At 37.1% G+C, this 13,457-nt stretch overlaps 3 protein-coding genes and 1 long non-coding RNA gene across 4 annotated transcripts; 3 read left to right on the top strand and 1 right to left on the bottom strand.

Moving 5' to 3' along the window:
- Positions 1–4: 4 nt before the first annotated feature.
- On the top strand, positions 5–1,657 carry Pex3 (peroxisomal biogenesis factor 3). Its single transcript, XM_076820908.1, has one exon. It carries the CDS (start codon positions 5–7, stop codon positions 1,142–1,144), a length of 1,140 nt encoding a protein of 379 aa, XP_076677023.1. The 3' UTR covers positions 1,145–1,657.
- Positions 1,658–3,148: 1,491 nt separating this feature from the next.
- Positions 3,149–6,711, top strand: LOC143373541 (uncharacterized). The gene is made up of 4 exons (XM_076820907.1): positions 3,149–3,520; positions 4,151–4,426; positions 5,144–5,359; positions 5,473–6,711. The coding sequence occupies exons 1-4, from the start codon at positions 3,257–3,259 to the stop codon at positions 5,917–5,919; spliced, it is 1,203 nt and encodes a 400-aa protein (XP_076677022.1). The 5' UTR covers positions 3,149–3,256; the 3' UTR covers positions 5,920–6,711.
- LOC143373543 (ADP-ribose pyrophosphatase, mitochondrial) lies at positions 6,681–8,065 on the bottom strand. Its single transcript, XM_076820909.1, has 2 exons — positions 7,735–8,065; positions 6,681–7,399 (listed from the first exon to the last, which is right to left on the bottom strand). Exons 1-2 carry the CDS (start codon positions 7,958–7,960, stop codon positions 6,765–6,767), a joined length of 861 nt encoding a protein of 286 aa, XP_076677024.1. The 5' UTR covers positions 7,961–8,065; the 3' UTR covers positions 6,681–6,764.
- A 151-nt stretch (positions 8,066–8,216) lies between these two features.
- Positions 8,217–10,106, top strand: LOC143373545 (uncharacterized). The gene is made up of 2 exons (XR_013086481.1): positions 8,217–9,136; positions 9,881–10,106. It is a non-coding gene; the product is annotated as an uncharacterized LOC143373545 (long non-coding RNA).
- The last annotated feature ends 3,351 nt before the right edge of the window (positions 10,107–13,457 follow it).

The following is a 13,457-nucleotide window of genomic DNA, read 5'->3' as shown; positions in this document are numbered from 1 at the left end:
GAAAATGTTATCGAGAATCCGTGGATTTGTAAGCCGTCATAGGCGAAAGTTTATACTGGGGAGTATTGTCTTCGGTAGCGTTATCTTCATAAGGTACACGCAGCGTAAACTTCGAGAATGGCAAGAGAAGGAGATAAAGGAGATGTTTGAGAGGTCGAAGCGGCGGCAGTACTTTGAATGTACAGAAAGAACGTGCAGTCAGATGATAATGTCTGTAGCGTTGACTTTAAGAGACTCTGTAATAAAGGTTCTAGACACCGAAGCTATTGTAAATAAACTCAGGACTGGCTGTAACGATAAAATAACATGTTGGAACGAATTGAAGGTTTTAGCGATCGCCAGATCGACTGTAATAATATATTCGTACGCCATGTTAGCTACGTTAATAAGGATTCAATTTAACGTGATGGGTGGTCACGTATACAAGGACATTCAGAATTCCAATGGTGCAACTACGGAGAACGTTGTGCAGACAAAGTATATGTCGCTATCGAGTCACTTCATGAGCGACGGAGTGAGGAAACTGAGTTCACTCGTTAAGGACAAGGTTGCGGAGATAACTGCTTCGATATCTTTAAAAGACGAATTAACCCTGAGAGATTTAGAAGAGATATATTGGGCTATAACATCTATTATATCTCGGGATAGTTCAAAGGATCCTGTAAAGAATCTTGTGGAATATATGTTGCAAGTGGACTACGAAGAAGGGCAGGGAACAATGCTGCCGAAATTGATCAATGAAACCTTGGATCTTCTGGAGAGCGAAGAAGTACAAAATTTGACGCAGAGCAATATCAGAAATGGATTTAGCTTGTTAGTGGATCACATTTCTGCTTTTTTCACTGGCCCTCCTACCATCATAGAGAATGGTAAAAGTCAGAATGGTATTTCGGTGCCCGGAACATCCAGTCAAAACCATATGAGTTGGAGGGAGAAAAATAGTACAGAGATGAATCACGCGAGTTCGTTTGTCAATATCAATAAAGTGGCAATGCCCATGGCGAAAATAATACCGATCATAAACGGGCAAGTACCGGACAAACCAATGCCAAAAGATTTCCAGACAGAGTTACTGCAGCGTCTTGTAACAAGTAACGAGCTTAAAACGCTCGGGGCAAATATTTACGAAGCATTTAGCTTTTAAGTTGGAGACACGAAACTGTTGAATGGTACGCGAAACACCACACGGCATCACGCAAGATTATCGCATAAGAGGGTCGAGCTACCGATTGTTTCAAGTATAAACACATTGTTTCACACTTAAACAGAATATATGTAAACGTATCTTTTATTATAAAAGATGTATTGTACATCGTACTCAAAATTTTGTTACACGTATTTACGTACAGTGTGTTTAAGCTCTGAAAAGATGAGTTCCATCACTTTTTTATCCAACCGAATATTTACAACGGCCCAATGACCAGGGCTACTACAGTTATATATGACGCAAAAATAGAATTGTAAAAATATGTCTCAATCCTCTTGCTACGGCATGTGATACCCTCAAGGAATTATAATATATTTTTACTTTTCTAAAATGCTTTTTTTTCTATTTTGTTTTTCTCTCTTTTCCAACGATTACTTCATAAATATAAGCAACGAATATTTATAATCATCCTAATTTTCTAATAATAAAGATAATATAATTTAACATTTACTTCGGCACTATTTACTTGATACTTAAGGGGGTAGCCTGGTGTAGTGGGTTGAAAAAATCGTTCTTTTTTTTGCATAAATCAATAGTTCAGACATCGCAAAAATTTGTTTCCAAAGCCACAGAACGAAATTCGAAAAATTAAAGCGGCTATAACTGGTTCTGCTACGGAACAACAGGTGACGTAGATTTACCAGATAACTTTTAATGCGTTTTTCACGAAACGACAGTTTTACAGAGGACAATGTAACTCCAAAAATATTCAACCGATCGATTTGGCCTTGTACGTAGATATTTGTGAACATTTTCTTCATAGAAATCATGTATTGGTATAATGATACTGTTTAAATAAATAGCTTTTTATACACATTTAAGGGGTCATTCTACTTTGGTCGGCTGCAAAATGAAGCTATATTTAAAGATTTTTTTCTCAATAAATACAATATATACTGAAATAAATCTTTTTGGAATTTATTAAGCTACTCTTATATTATACAAAAAAAAATTAAAAAGATTGTTTTTAATTTGTTTCATATGTTTTTTTTATAGCTTCAATGTGACACCTACAAAAATGAGGTATGTTCGTGGCGTAGGTGATTTCCCGGCTCCGACTTATCTGAAATAAAAAATTCGAAAAGATTCTTAATCTGTGTGGCTATCGCCCGTAGCTCAATTAACAATTTCTTTTGAAGAATAACAAAATGGCACCGATTTGAAAGAAAAAGTTCCCCCAAAGAGTTTTCTCGAATGTTCCTCGAAAAAAATCTCGGTTATGTTTCGACAAAAATTGTTAATTGAGCTACGGACGATAGCGACACTCACACCAAATCTTTTATATTTTTTTTGTATAATATAAGAGTAGCTTAATAAATTCCAAAAAGATTTTTTTCATTATATGTTGTATTTATTGAGAAAAAAATTTTTAAAAATAGTTTCATTTTTCGGCCGATCAAAGTAGAATGACCCGGTAAAATTTCGTTTGAAAAAGTGAACTTCTTTTTCAAGAAGCCGCCATTTGATCAATTTCGCATCTTTTAACTTACGAATATATGGCTTTTATGCGTGCACTCATAAATTAAACAAAATTTTTTGATGAATTCAGTAGACGCTACGTTGTCCGCGGCGGAATAATTGCGTCGTTAACGGACTGGGCATAAGCCCTTATAAATCTGTTTGCCACTCTTTTTTAATATTTTTTTTTTATTTACCCTAATCTGACAATACAATATCCTGAATGTTTCAGAAAGATGGATTAAATACTTTCTTTAAAAAAAATCCCGAAAATGCCTCGATTTTCAGCTAGTTACACCAGGCTCCCCCTTTAACATTTGAATTAATAATTAGAATGATTCTGCGAAATGAACAGAATCGAATGGATAATAAACTAACTATTTACAAGGGAAATGTGAAATTTACGACTTATGTGTAGAGCGCTTGCGCGTGGCCCGGTAGACAAAATTCTAGTATTTGGCAATTGTTGGCTCAGTTGGGCTCACAATCAGTGCGCCGCTCATCCTCATGGGGTGCATGCGCGTGTAGCTGATAGTCGGACAAAATTTTAATCCTTTTATGTTCTCTATCTCGTTGTAACAGTCGGACAAAATGTGGAAATATGTGACTCGCGGTATTCGCGAAACTCTAGAACGTCGTGCATGTCGTACAAATGTCTATTCTCAAACATCCCAGGACAGTAGCGCGAAAAACGAGGTTAAAACCAGTTTGACGTGCAATCACAAGTTGCTCGCGCCGAGTTTCTCGGTCTGTAACAAGGAATTCTGTGGATCAACGAAAGCAGGAGGCGCCAGAGACAAGGATTACGATTCCAAATGGAATACAAAGTACACCTGGTCAGAAGCTGTGGGATGGGTAAATTGCGCCGTTTATGTTTATCGTCCATATCTTTCAATCCGCCACTAATATTAATCTATATTCGTGGTTCCAATTTCGCGGTCGTAACATCGCGAAAAAATCGTGTGCAGTATTTAGTTTATCGCGTGTCTTGCTTTTAATTGATTTCTATCGGTACAATGTTGCCTGTCGTCGATAACGCGCAGAGCGTTCGGTCTGTGCATCAAATTTTCTTGTTGTAAATAAACGGTGTAAGGTGTCAGAGATAAGCGTAACAAAATAAGATTGTATTTATTTTGTTTTATCTTCTTTAGCGAGCGATGCAGCGGCTGAATTTAATTTTCGATATTAGTAGTCAACTTTCATCCGGAAATGTAATATCTTTTCTCTTTCTCACACAGCCGTTAATACGTATTGAAAATAGAATTCAAACAGAGCTTTGGGATCTTAGTTGTTCCTTGATCTGAATTTTAATATCTGCGATATTTCCTCTATCATTTTTCCGTAATATTATGTTGTCAGACAAATTCGAACGAGAAAGTATCTTATCGTTTATTGTTTAAAGAGATTAAAATCATTTTTATAATTCAGAATGCGCAGTAAACTTTTTAAATTTACTAACAAAGCGAATAATTAATTCTTTAACAGAGCAGCGTACTGGCCGTTGGATGGGTGGTGTGCCAAACATTGTGTCTTCGCAGGAGGCTTTTCGAGAAGGAAAAGAATGACTCCTTAAAAAGCAAGCTATCTCGATTACCAGAAGCTCGTATTTCTCATACGCTTGGTCAGGTATTGAACCTTAGACCGAAACATATTCTGCCCGTTACTAACTGCGTTGGAAACAACAATAAGAGATATGCCCAAGAAGATGCGGAGGTAGAATGGAAAGCGGACAGACCGTTCGGGCCTATCACCATTGAAGAGGTGAGAATGTTGGTCTGCAGGCATTACAATTTATAACGAGAAGAACTTGGCAATAGATAGTGCTTGATTGCTTGATTGCTTGATCGTACTTGAACTCGAATAATAGACAATATTCCTCCATAATTCAAGGAATACACGTGCCTACCTGTTGTACCATACTCTGTAATTTCCAATATCCTTTCTAAATTCTGGTTAAATTTTTTGATATCCTTAAATAGCTATTACAATTTTCATTTTATTTATTTGTAGCTTGTAACGTGTAATATAATCTTTCCCCTAGCTCTCACTTTACGAGTAATTATAATCACTGTCTCGAGCAAAATATTTACGTAATCTCTAGTACTTCGTTGTAAATGCTCGTTACATAATATATTATGTAAAATTACTAAGAAATTAGTTTCAGAACATTTCCTATTTTCGTCTCCTTCCCAAAACACACTTTTAGTTATTCAGTCTTAATATGAGATTATGCCAGCAATCCTTCCTTCGAATTTTCTTGTAACATGTAATAACAAAATTGTGACGAGGAAAGGTGCTGTTTTGGCCAATTAAAATTTAGTGATCTGCAGTCTATTAATTGCTTTTTCTTTATTCTCCTCGATGCAACGAGTGCGTCTCCTTTCGCGGTATTTGTCGGTGGAAATATATTTCAGTTATAGAAGAATGACTTTCGTTAATATTAATTTGTTTAATACTTGTGCTTCCACTCATTCCTAGGCTCTCAAAGAAGCTACAGAAGAATTTGCTAATACTCACAGATTTGCTATGGGCGAATACGAACTTCGTTATGGTCTGAAAGCTTTAGATGAGAAACGTTACAAAGATGCTATAAAACACTTTAGTACTGGTGCAAAGCTATCGTCAACTGCTAGTATGTTTAACTTAGGTTTGTGTTACGAGTTAGGCCTTGGAACGTTAGTCGATCAAGCAAAGGTACGGCATCGCTTTAATGTTATACATAAGCTGGCGTGAGAATGTGATTAGAACATTTCATAAAATTTGAGAAACCTTGCAGATTATTGAAAGTATTGCATTTGTTTCCATAGGCTGCGAAACATTACAATGATGCGGCAGAACGGGGTCACGCAGATGCTACGTATAATTTAGGAGTTTTCCATGCCCAAGGCAGAGGCGGTTTTTCCATAGATGTCGATAGAGCACGTAATTATTTTACTGAGGCAGCCAAATTAGGCCAGAGCCAGGCGCAACATGCGTTAGACTTAGAAAGACGGTATTACCAATCGCAAGGCAGGAAAGATATAATCTATTCTGATAAACATGATAATACTGCGAAATATATGCAGAAGAAGAATGTGAATCACATTCTTCAGAAGCTAATCAATTACAATAGCGTGTTAAACACACATCTGTGCGTAGAGTCCTTAGAAAATCCGGATTATAAGCAACCTGGAGTAGAAGCTAAGAATCCGACAGAGATATTTTTAGATATACTTCACTTAAACGAGTCGAATGACCGTAGTGTGCCATGTTGAAGTGTAGGAAGCGATTAAAAGTGAAAATACGATGTTCATTAACTACATAAAAACTGATGTAGGGTGGAATTTTCTTTTATAACATTCATGTCAATTATACAACTATGAATTATGGATTATGAATGAAGGGTTCGGGAATAAAAACTACATTTCGTATTCTCACTTCCATTATTGTTCGTGTGACAAGATCTATTTAGCATGTAACAGTATTTTTACAAAAATATTTATTGTTTACCATACTTTGTCTGTAAATATTTGCTTTTAAAAGTATTCGCGAAACGAACGATTGCGATGTCTAGGAAGGTAACGTAGATGTAAAAGTATTTTGATTTCGCAGTCCATAAAAATAGATCTTGTTGCCATTCATATGACTTACACAGATTTGTTATTCGTAGAAGCGAATATATCATAGTTTTGACTTATCATGAATAAGATGTATAATTCGGAGCAAAGGCACCAAGTTTTTAATAGACGTGGATTGTTATCTGTGATGAATACATAGATTATATATGTATATGTGACGTAGCATAGATTATAAATTACTGTTATTTTATGTAAAATAAGCAAGATTTACGTGATATTTCAAACGTATCAGATTTCTTTAGAAGTTATATTATTCATTCTTTTTTTACAACATACAACCTCACTTTCTAGAAAGCATGTAATGCTTTGGTTCAAATGACTTGTATATCCATTTGTTACATTCATAGTATACGTCTTTTGTGTGTGTGTAAATGTTTTGATTAATCTTTTGTACAGAGTATAAAAATAAAGTTTTATTCGGCTACCTTACGAAGGTAGTAATTCTCACGTTTTATTTACGACAGTGAGGTTTCTCTTATGTTTTACCAATGTGCGTTACGTTTTCGCACTGTTCTCTGTATAAACTCGTTATGACTGGCGTATAAATTCAGTCTTCTATCAATATCCATCCATTTTACATTTCGTGCGTCATCTCCAGCAGTTAATTTTGCTTGTTCAACGGTTTTGCCATCTTCGTCGTGGAAGTTTAGAGCTACAGTTTCGATCCAAGCATTGTCTGTATTTCTAGGATCGTCCACGTATCCTTTATAAATTTCCTCTCCTTTCTCAAAAAATTCCTTCATGGATGTTTCTAGCTCCTCCCTTTCTGCCTTGTCTTTCTGCAGAGAATTCATAGCTTCTTCCATGAACTCTCTTCTTAAAGTTGTAGAGATAGTTTCACCTGGATCCACCATCCCACCAGGTATAGCCCATTCTCCAGAGTCGCGTCTTTGTATCGCAACAAATTGTAGAATCGGTTTATCGGTGTTCTTGTCTATGTCCAACGCTCCTGTAGTATTTCGTTTCCAACGAGTGACAATTGGGTCCGCTGCATGATTTGGTCCCCATCGTCCCAAAAGACCATGTCCAATAATACCAGTGCGGCCAATGGGGTTTAACGGATAGCCGTCTTCATTTATAATATAATCGCCCATGAAACTTTTACGATTCACATTCTCTGTTGGAAATGAATTTGTACGTAACGGTATTATGACCCTTGAAAACCAAATTTTTATTAACGAAGCTATTACTAATTTCATTTTATCACTTTTGCAATTACTACGTTATCCATTTTATAGTTGGTTTTTGAAAGAGCAGGGGTGAAATAAAGGTAGCCCTGATATAGAGGCACTAATATATTTAAATCTATTTCAATTCTACAGAAGGATATAATAAGTACAGATTATCAATTTGAATATATATGATGTGTGTAATGTATTTATTTTACTGTGGCTTTGGAAGCAGTAAATTTTTTTAATGCTTCAGTGTGAAATGATAAATGTAGCTTCTTACCATCGACAGTATTCCAGTTTGGTTTAAACGAATCTTCGCCGATTTCTGGATCTGCCCAAGGTTTACCTTTCAGATCCGGAGCGGTGTATTTGACTGGTTTGTATTCGGAATACTCAATGTCCCAGGATACTTTGTTTTCTGGAACCTCGAATCGTTGTACACTGCTGGAGGGATAAAGACCCTGTCTGCATTTCTGGTGCATCATTCTAGCGAGTAGAATACGCATGAAACCGTGTCAGAATGTTATTAAAATGTATGTGACATCAATGTAACATTAAATACTTATGTATACAAGATGTGTTACGAATGTTACGCTCTTTCTCTTAAAGAACGGTGAGTCGGGGAACTAACATACGACTGAATTATCGAAGCTAGGAAAATCCGTAAAGGGGCCCCGGGGGCCCTCAACCGATCAATATATATTGTCAAAATAATATAATTGTCACTTTCAAATTTTCACGTGACAATACGTCAATGCGTCAATCTGTCGCCTCACGCGTTCAATAATATTAACAATACTGAAATATTGACAATATATGTACTTATGGGGGTAGCCATGAGTAATGTAGCGCGTTGTATACCGACACAGTCTGGCCTGAAACATGGGTTTGAGAAATTACGTTTTTCGTCCTTATATGAGCAGATTTTGGGCTGGGTGAGGTCTCATTCGAAAGAGGAAGGTTTAATGCAGCCCGCTATGGGCATGGTTCAACGAGATTGTGTTGATATCTAATAATACGAGTGTCTAAAGTAGAACAAAAATCGAGAAAATACACTGGCACATTCCAAGCATTTTTAGGTCACTAAAAGAGTTTTGTGACTAAAACGGTGAGCAGAGCGCTCCGCATTGAATCTTCTTCTTTCGAATGAGACCTCTCCCAGGCCAAAATCTGCTCATATAAGAACGAAAAACGAAAAATCGTGACTACATTCCCAAATCAGAGTTCCGCCATATTGTCGATAATACATAGCAAGTCACGTGACAAATTTAGTTGAGGTAGTAGATACGAGATGGCGCCTACTCGGGAGGACTGCCAACGTGGATTCATAGCAAAACTGAAGCGATAGCTGGATATACGAGCCACAATAAAAGCATGATGGAGTCAATGTATGCATTTTCGGACGATTGTAGCTTAGGTTATATTCATTTTAGGCATACATTGACATAGGAACTGCTGGGAATTGTATACATTTACTAAATTAACGCTTTTATCGTTACATATACATCACTTGAAATCGCTGTCGTATTTATGGCATAGTAATTCAGGCAGTTAGAACAACAACGGACTAACCTACATTAAAAAAAAATTTCCTATTGTACAAAGATGGCTTACAATTAGTGCACACATATTGTATGTTCACTTTTAGCGTTTTTGAGAAAAACAGGTTCAAACATTCAATGGTACTTTATAATTACATAAATACTTTTTGCATTATTGTAATATAGGTATCACTGAAAGTATGTAATTAGTAGTATAAGTTAGAATCTGCAAAATTATAATAATAACTCGACAATAATGCTTGGAAGTTGGACATGCTATTGTAACCAAGTACAGAGGAGGACATACTATACTGAATGATATTATATAAAAATGAATGAAAGGAATAATACTGGAAATAATCTCACTTCAATATTATATTTATTTTTAAAGTAACAGGAATAAAAAAGTAATTCGTGGTAGATATAGGAACACTTTAAATTTTTTTTATTTATTGTTACATTTTTCCAAGACTATTTTCATCCAGTAACGTCTCCGGAGGGCAAATCAAAGAGCGAGAAGTGGCGCAGATGTTTCGAGACAGTGACTGTTTAACGAAGAGACGCAGAATTTTGGAGCGCATTATTCCCTTTACTAATATATTTTCATACGTGACAAACTGTTGTAACGTTTCTCCCATGTTCAATAATAGACAAGTCAAGTTACTAAAAATATTTTTCAAGTTACTAATATATTATACATTTCCTATGTACTTTACTGATATGTTAGTAGAATTGTACAGCGTTGAGATGTATTTTACATGAAATAAAGGGGAATTGTCTTAAATTAGGAAGATAATTATATTCTTTATATGTTTTGCCTGAAATTAGTTGTATTTTCTATAATAGACAAATCAGATTGCTAAAAATATTTTCTTCTTGTTACAGATTAACCTTGGGAACATTTCTCGGTAGACAGGATTGAGGAACTTTAAGTGAGACAAATGATGGAAAGCTGATAGTGATTTTATACATAAAATGAAGTGAAATTATATATTTTATACTTAATAATAATACAATATTAATCAGCATTCATTTCTACATACTTATATTAATTTATTGTAACACTGTAAAAGCCTTTTCTGCAAATAAAGTGGGAAAAACTTGAAAAGAACTGTATTATTATTTAGAAATACCTTTTACATATTCCTATCCAAATTCCAAACCTTTGCAGCTTCGATTCGCAACTTTAAAGGTGACGCCTTTGAAACTGAAATTCAGAATACCTCTTTTCGCTTCATGTTCTCCTGATACCTGGGCCAATATCTGGCCAAAAATTTCAGAACGCACAAAATTTGGCTTTGTAACAGGAGAACATGATGTCGAAAGAGGTGGCACTAAGTAACGTCTTCGGAGAGAGAGTCGAGGATGCCTTCGAAGCTGAAATTCAGAATACCTCTTTTCGCTTCATGTTCTCCTGATACCTGGGCCAAAATCTGGCAAAAATTTTCAGAATGCACAAAATTGGGCTTTGTAACAGGAGAACATGCCGTCGAAAGAGGTGGCACTAAATAACGTCTTCGGAGAGAGAGTCGAGGATGCCTTCGAAGCTGAAATTCAGAATACCTCTCTTCGCTTCATGTTCTCCTGATACCTGGGCCAAAATCTGGCAAAAATTTTCAGAATGCACAAAATTGGGCTTTGTAACAGGAGAACATGCCGTCGAAAGAGGTGGCACTAAGTAACGTCTTCGGAGAGAGAATCGAGGATGCCTTCGCAGCTGAAATTCAGAATACCTCTTTTCGCTTCATGTTCTCCTGATACGTGGGCCAAAATCTGGCAAAAATTTTCAGAATGCACAAAATTGGGCTTCGTAACAGGAGAACATGATGTCGAAAGAGGTGGCACTACGTAACGTCTTCGGAGAGAGAATCGAGGATGCCTTCGAAGCTGAAATTCAGAATACCTCTCTTCGCATCATGTTCTCCTGATACCTGGGCCAAAATCTGGCAAAAATTTTCAGAATGCACAAAATTGGGCTTTGTAACAGGAGAACATGCCGTCGAAAGAGGTGGCACTAAGTAACGTCTTCGGAGAGAGAATCGAGGATGCCTTCGCAGCTGAAATTCAGAATACCTCTTTTCGCTTCATGTTCTCCTGATACCTGGGCCAAAATCTGGCAAAAATTTTCAGAATGCACAAAATTGGGCTTCGTAACAGGAGAACATGATGTCGAAAGAGGTGGCACTACGTAACGTCTTCGGAGAGAGAATCGAGGATGCCTTCGAAGCTGAAATTCAGAATACCTCTCTTCGCTTCATGTTCTCCTGATACCTGGGCCAAAATCTGGCAAAAATTTTCAGAATGCACAAAATTGGGCTTCGTAACAGGAGAACATGATGTCGAAAGAGGTGGCACTACGTAACGTCTTCGGAGAGAGAATCGAGGATGCCTTCGAAACTGAAATTCAGAATACCTCTTTTCGCTTCATGTTCTCCTGATACGTGGGCCAAAATCTGGCAAAAATTTTCAGAATGCACAAAATTGGGCTTCGTAACAGGAGAACATGATGTCGAAAGAGGTGGCACTACGTAACGTCTTCGGAGAGAGAATCGAGGATGCCTTCGAAGCTGAAATTCAGAATACCTCTCTTCGCTTCATGTTCTCCTGATACCTGGGCCAAAATCTGGCAAAAATTTTCAGAATGCACAAAATTGGGCTTCGTAACAGGAGAACATGATGTCGAAAGAGGTGGCACTACGTAACGTCTTCGGAGAGAGAATCGAGGATGCCTTCGAAGCTGAAATTCAGAATACCTCTCTTCGCTTCATGTTCTCCTGATACCTGGGCCAAAATCTGGCAAAAATTTTCAGAATGCACAAAATTGGGCTTTGTAACAGGAGAACATGCCGTCGAAAGAGGTGGCACTAAGTAACGTCTTCGGAGAGAGAATCGAGGATGCCTTCGCAGCTGAAATTCAGAATACCTCTTTTCGCTTCATGTTCTCCTGATACCTGGGCCAAAATCTGGCAAAAATTTTCAGAATGCACAAAATTGGGCTTCGTAACAGGAGAACATGATGTCGAAAGAGGTGGCACTACGTAACGTCTTCGGAGAGAGAATCGAGGATGCCTTCGAAGCTGAAATTCAGAATACCTCTCTTCGCTTCATGTTCTCCTGATACCTGGGCCAAAATCTGGCAAAAATTTTCAGAATGCACAAAATTGGGCTTCGTAACAGGAGAACATGATGTCGAAAGAGGTGGCACTACGTAACGTCTTCGGAGAGAGAATCGAGGATGCCTTCGAAACTGAAATTCAGAATACCTCTTTTCGCTTCATGTTCTCCTGATACGTGGGCCAAAATCTGGCAAAAATTTTCAGAATGCACAAAATTGGGCTTCGTAACAGGAGAACATGATGTCGAAAGAGGTGGCACTAAGTAACGTCTTCGGAGAGAGAATCGAGGATGCCTTCGAAGCTAAAATTCAGAATACCTCTCTTCGCTTCATGTTCTCCTGATACCTGGGCCAAAATCTGGCAAAAATTTTCAGAATGCACAAAATTGGGCTTCGTAACAGGAGAACATGATGTCGAAAGAGGTGGCACTAAGTAACGTCTTCGGAGAGAGAATCGAGGATGCCTTCGAAGCTGAAATTCAGAATACCTCTTTTCGCTTCATGTTCTCCTGATACCTGGGCCAAAATCTGGCAAAAATTTTCAGATATCTCTAAAATCAGGCTTCGTAACAGGATAACATGACGTGGAAAGAGGTAGCGCAAAGTAATGTCTCTGAAGAGAAGTAGAAGCCTTGAACGAAAGTCGATAGAGTTTGAGAGTAGTGAATGGCATATTTAAAGTAGTGCTTTAATGCGAAGATTTTTAAAACCACTCTGCGTGGACGGATCTTTTTAGGTGTTCTTTTTAGCATGTCTTTTATATGTGATTTGGAATAGGAAGGAGTAAGTAGTGCTCGTTAAATAAAAAAACTCTTTTACCACTTAGCTCCAATTTATTCAAATAAGTGAAATGCAATACAATGAAATGTTACAAGTGTAACTGGGTAATTCGGCTGAAGCAGTATCTTGTGCAAATTTCATATCAATGAACACAGTCGAAAATGCAGCCGGTTTAACGTCTTTTATGTAAAAATTCCTTACCTGTAAAGCAGAAATATACACGATTAATAATCGCTCTATATAGTTACAGTATGTGAAATTAGTTACATCGCATCCACACACTCTAAACTCTAAACATGTCACACATATACAAGCACGCACCCACGCACAGCATTTCAACAGATTTCAGAGTAGGTAGTTGCTGAATTGGCCGCTGCTCGTGTCGCCCCAACGTTACCGACTGATTCTAAAATAAGATTACAGTGCTACGAGTGGTAGGAATTAATATTAAATCTTACCGGAAACATATAAAATCTAAAACGACTAATTTCAATCAACATGTTGCATAATAAAATTATTCCATTTACTAATATATTTTCATACGTGACAAAATGTTGTAACGTTTCT

This window comes from Andrena cerasifolii, chromosome 9, assembly GCF_050908995.1.
Source record: "Andrena cerasifolii isolate SP2316 chromosome 9, iyAndCera1_principal, whole genome shotgun sequence".
Classification (NCBI taxonomy): domain Eukaryota; kingdom Metazoa; phylum Arthropoda; class Insecta; order Hymenoptera; family Andrenidae; genus Andrena; species Andrena cerasifolii.
Note: the sequence above shows the minus strand (reverse complement) of the source record. Positions and strands in the feature narration are given on the sequence as shown.

Coding starts and splice junctions, on each gene's coding strand:
- Pex3 (XM_076820908.1), top strand. CDS start 5: ATGTTATCGAGAATCCGTGGATTTGTAAGCCGTCATAGGCGAAAGTTT.
- LOC143373541 (XM_076820907.1), top strand. CDS start 3,257: ATGTGGAAATATGTGACTCGCGGTATTCGCGAAACTCTAGAACGTCGT. Junction 3,521..4,150: donor GGTCAGAAGCTGTGGGATGG/GTAAATTGCGCC, acceptor ATTCTTTAACAG/AGCAGCGTACTGGCCGTTGG. Junction 5,360..5,472: donor CGTTAGTCGATCAAGCAAAG/GTACGGCATCGC, acceptor TTGTTTCCATAG/GCTGCGAAACATTACAATGA.
- LOC143373543 (XM_076820909.1), bottom strand. CDS start 7,960: ATGCGTATTCTACTCGCTAGAATGATGCACCAGAAATGCAGACAGGGT. Junction 7,400..7,734: donor AAACTGGAATACTGTCGATG/GTAAGAAGCTAC, acceptor CATTTCCAACAG/AGAATGTGAATCGTAAAAGT.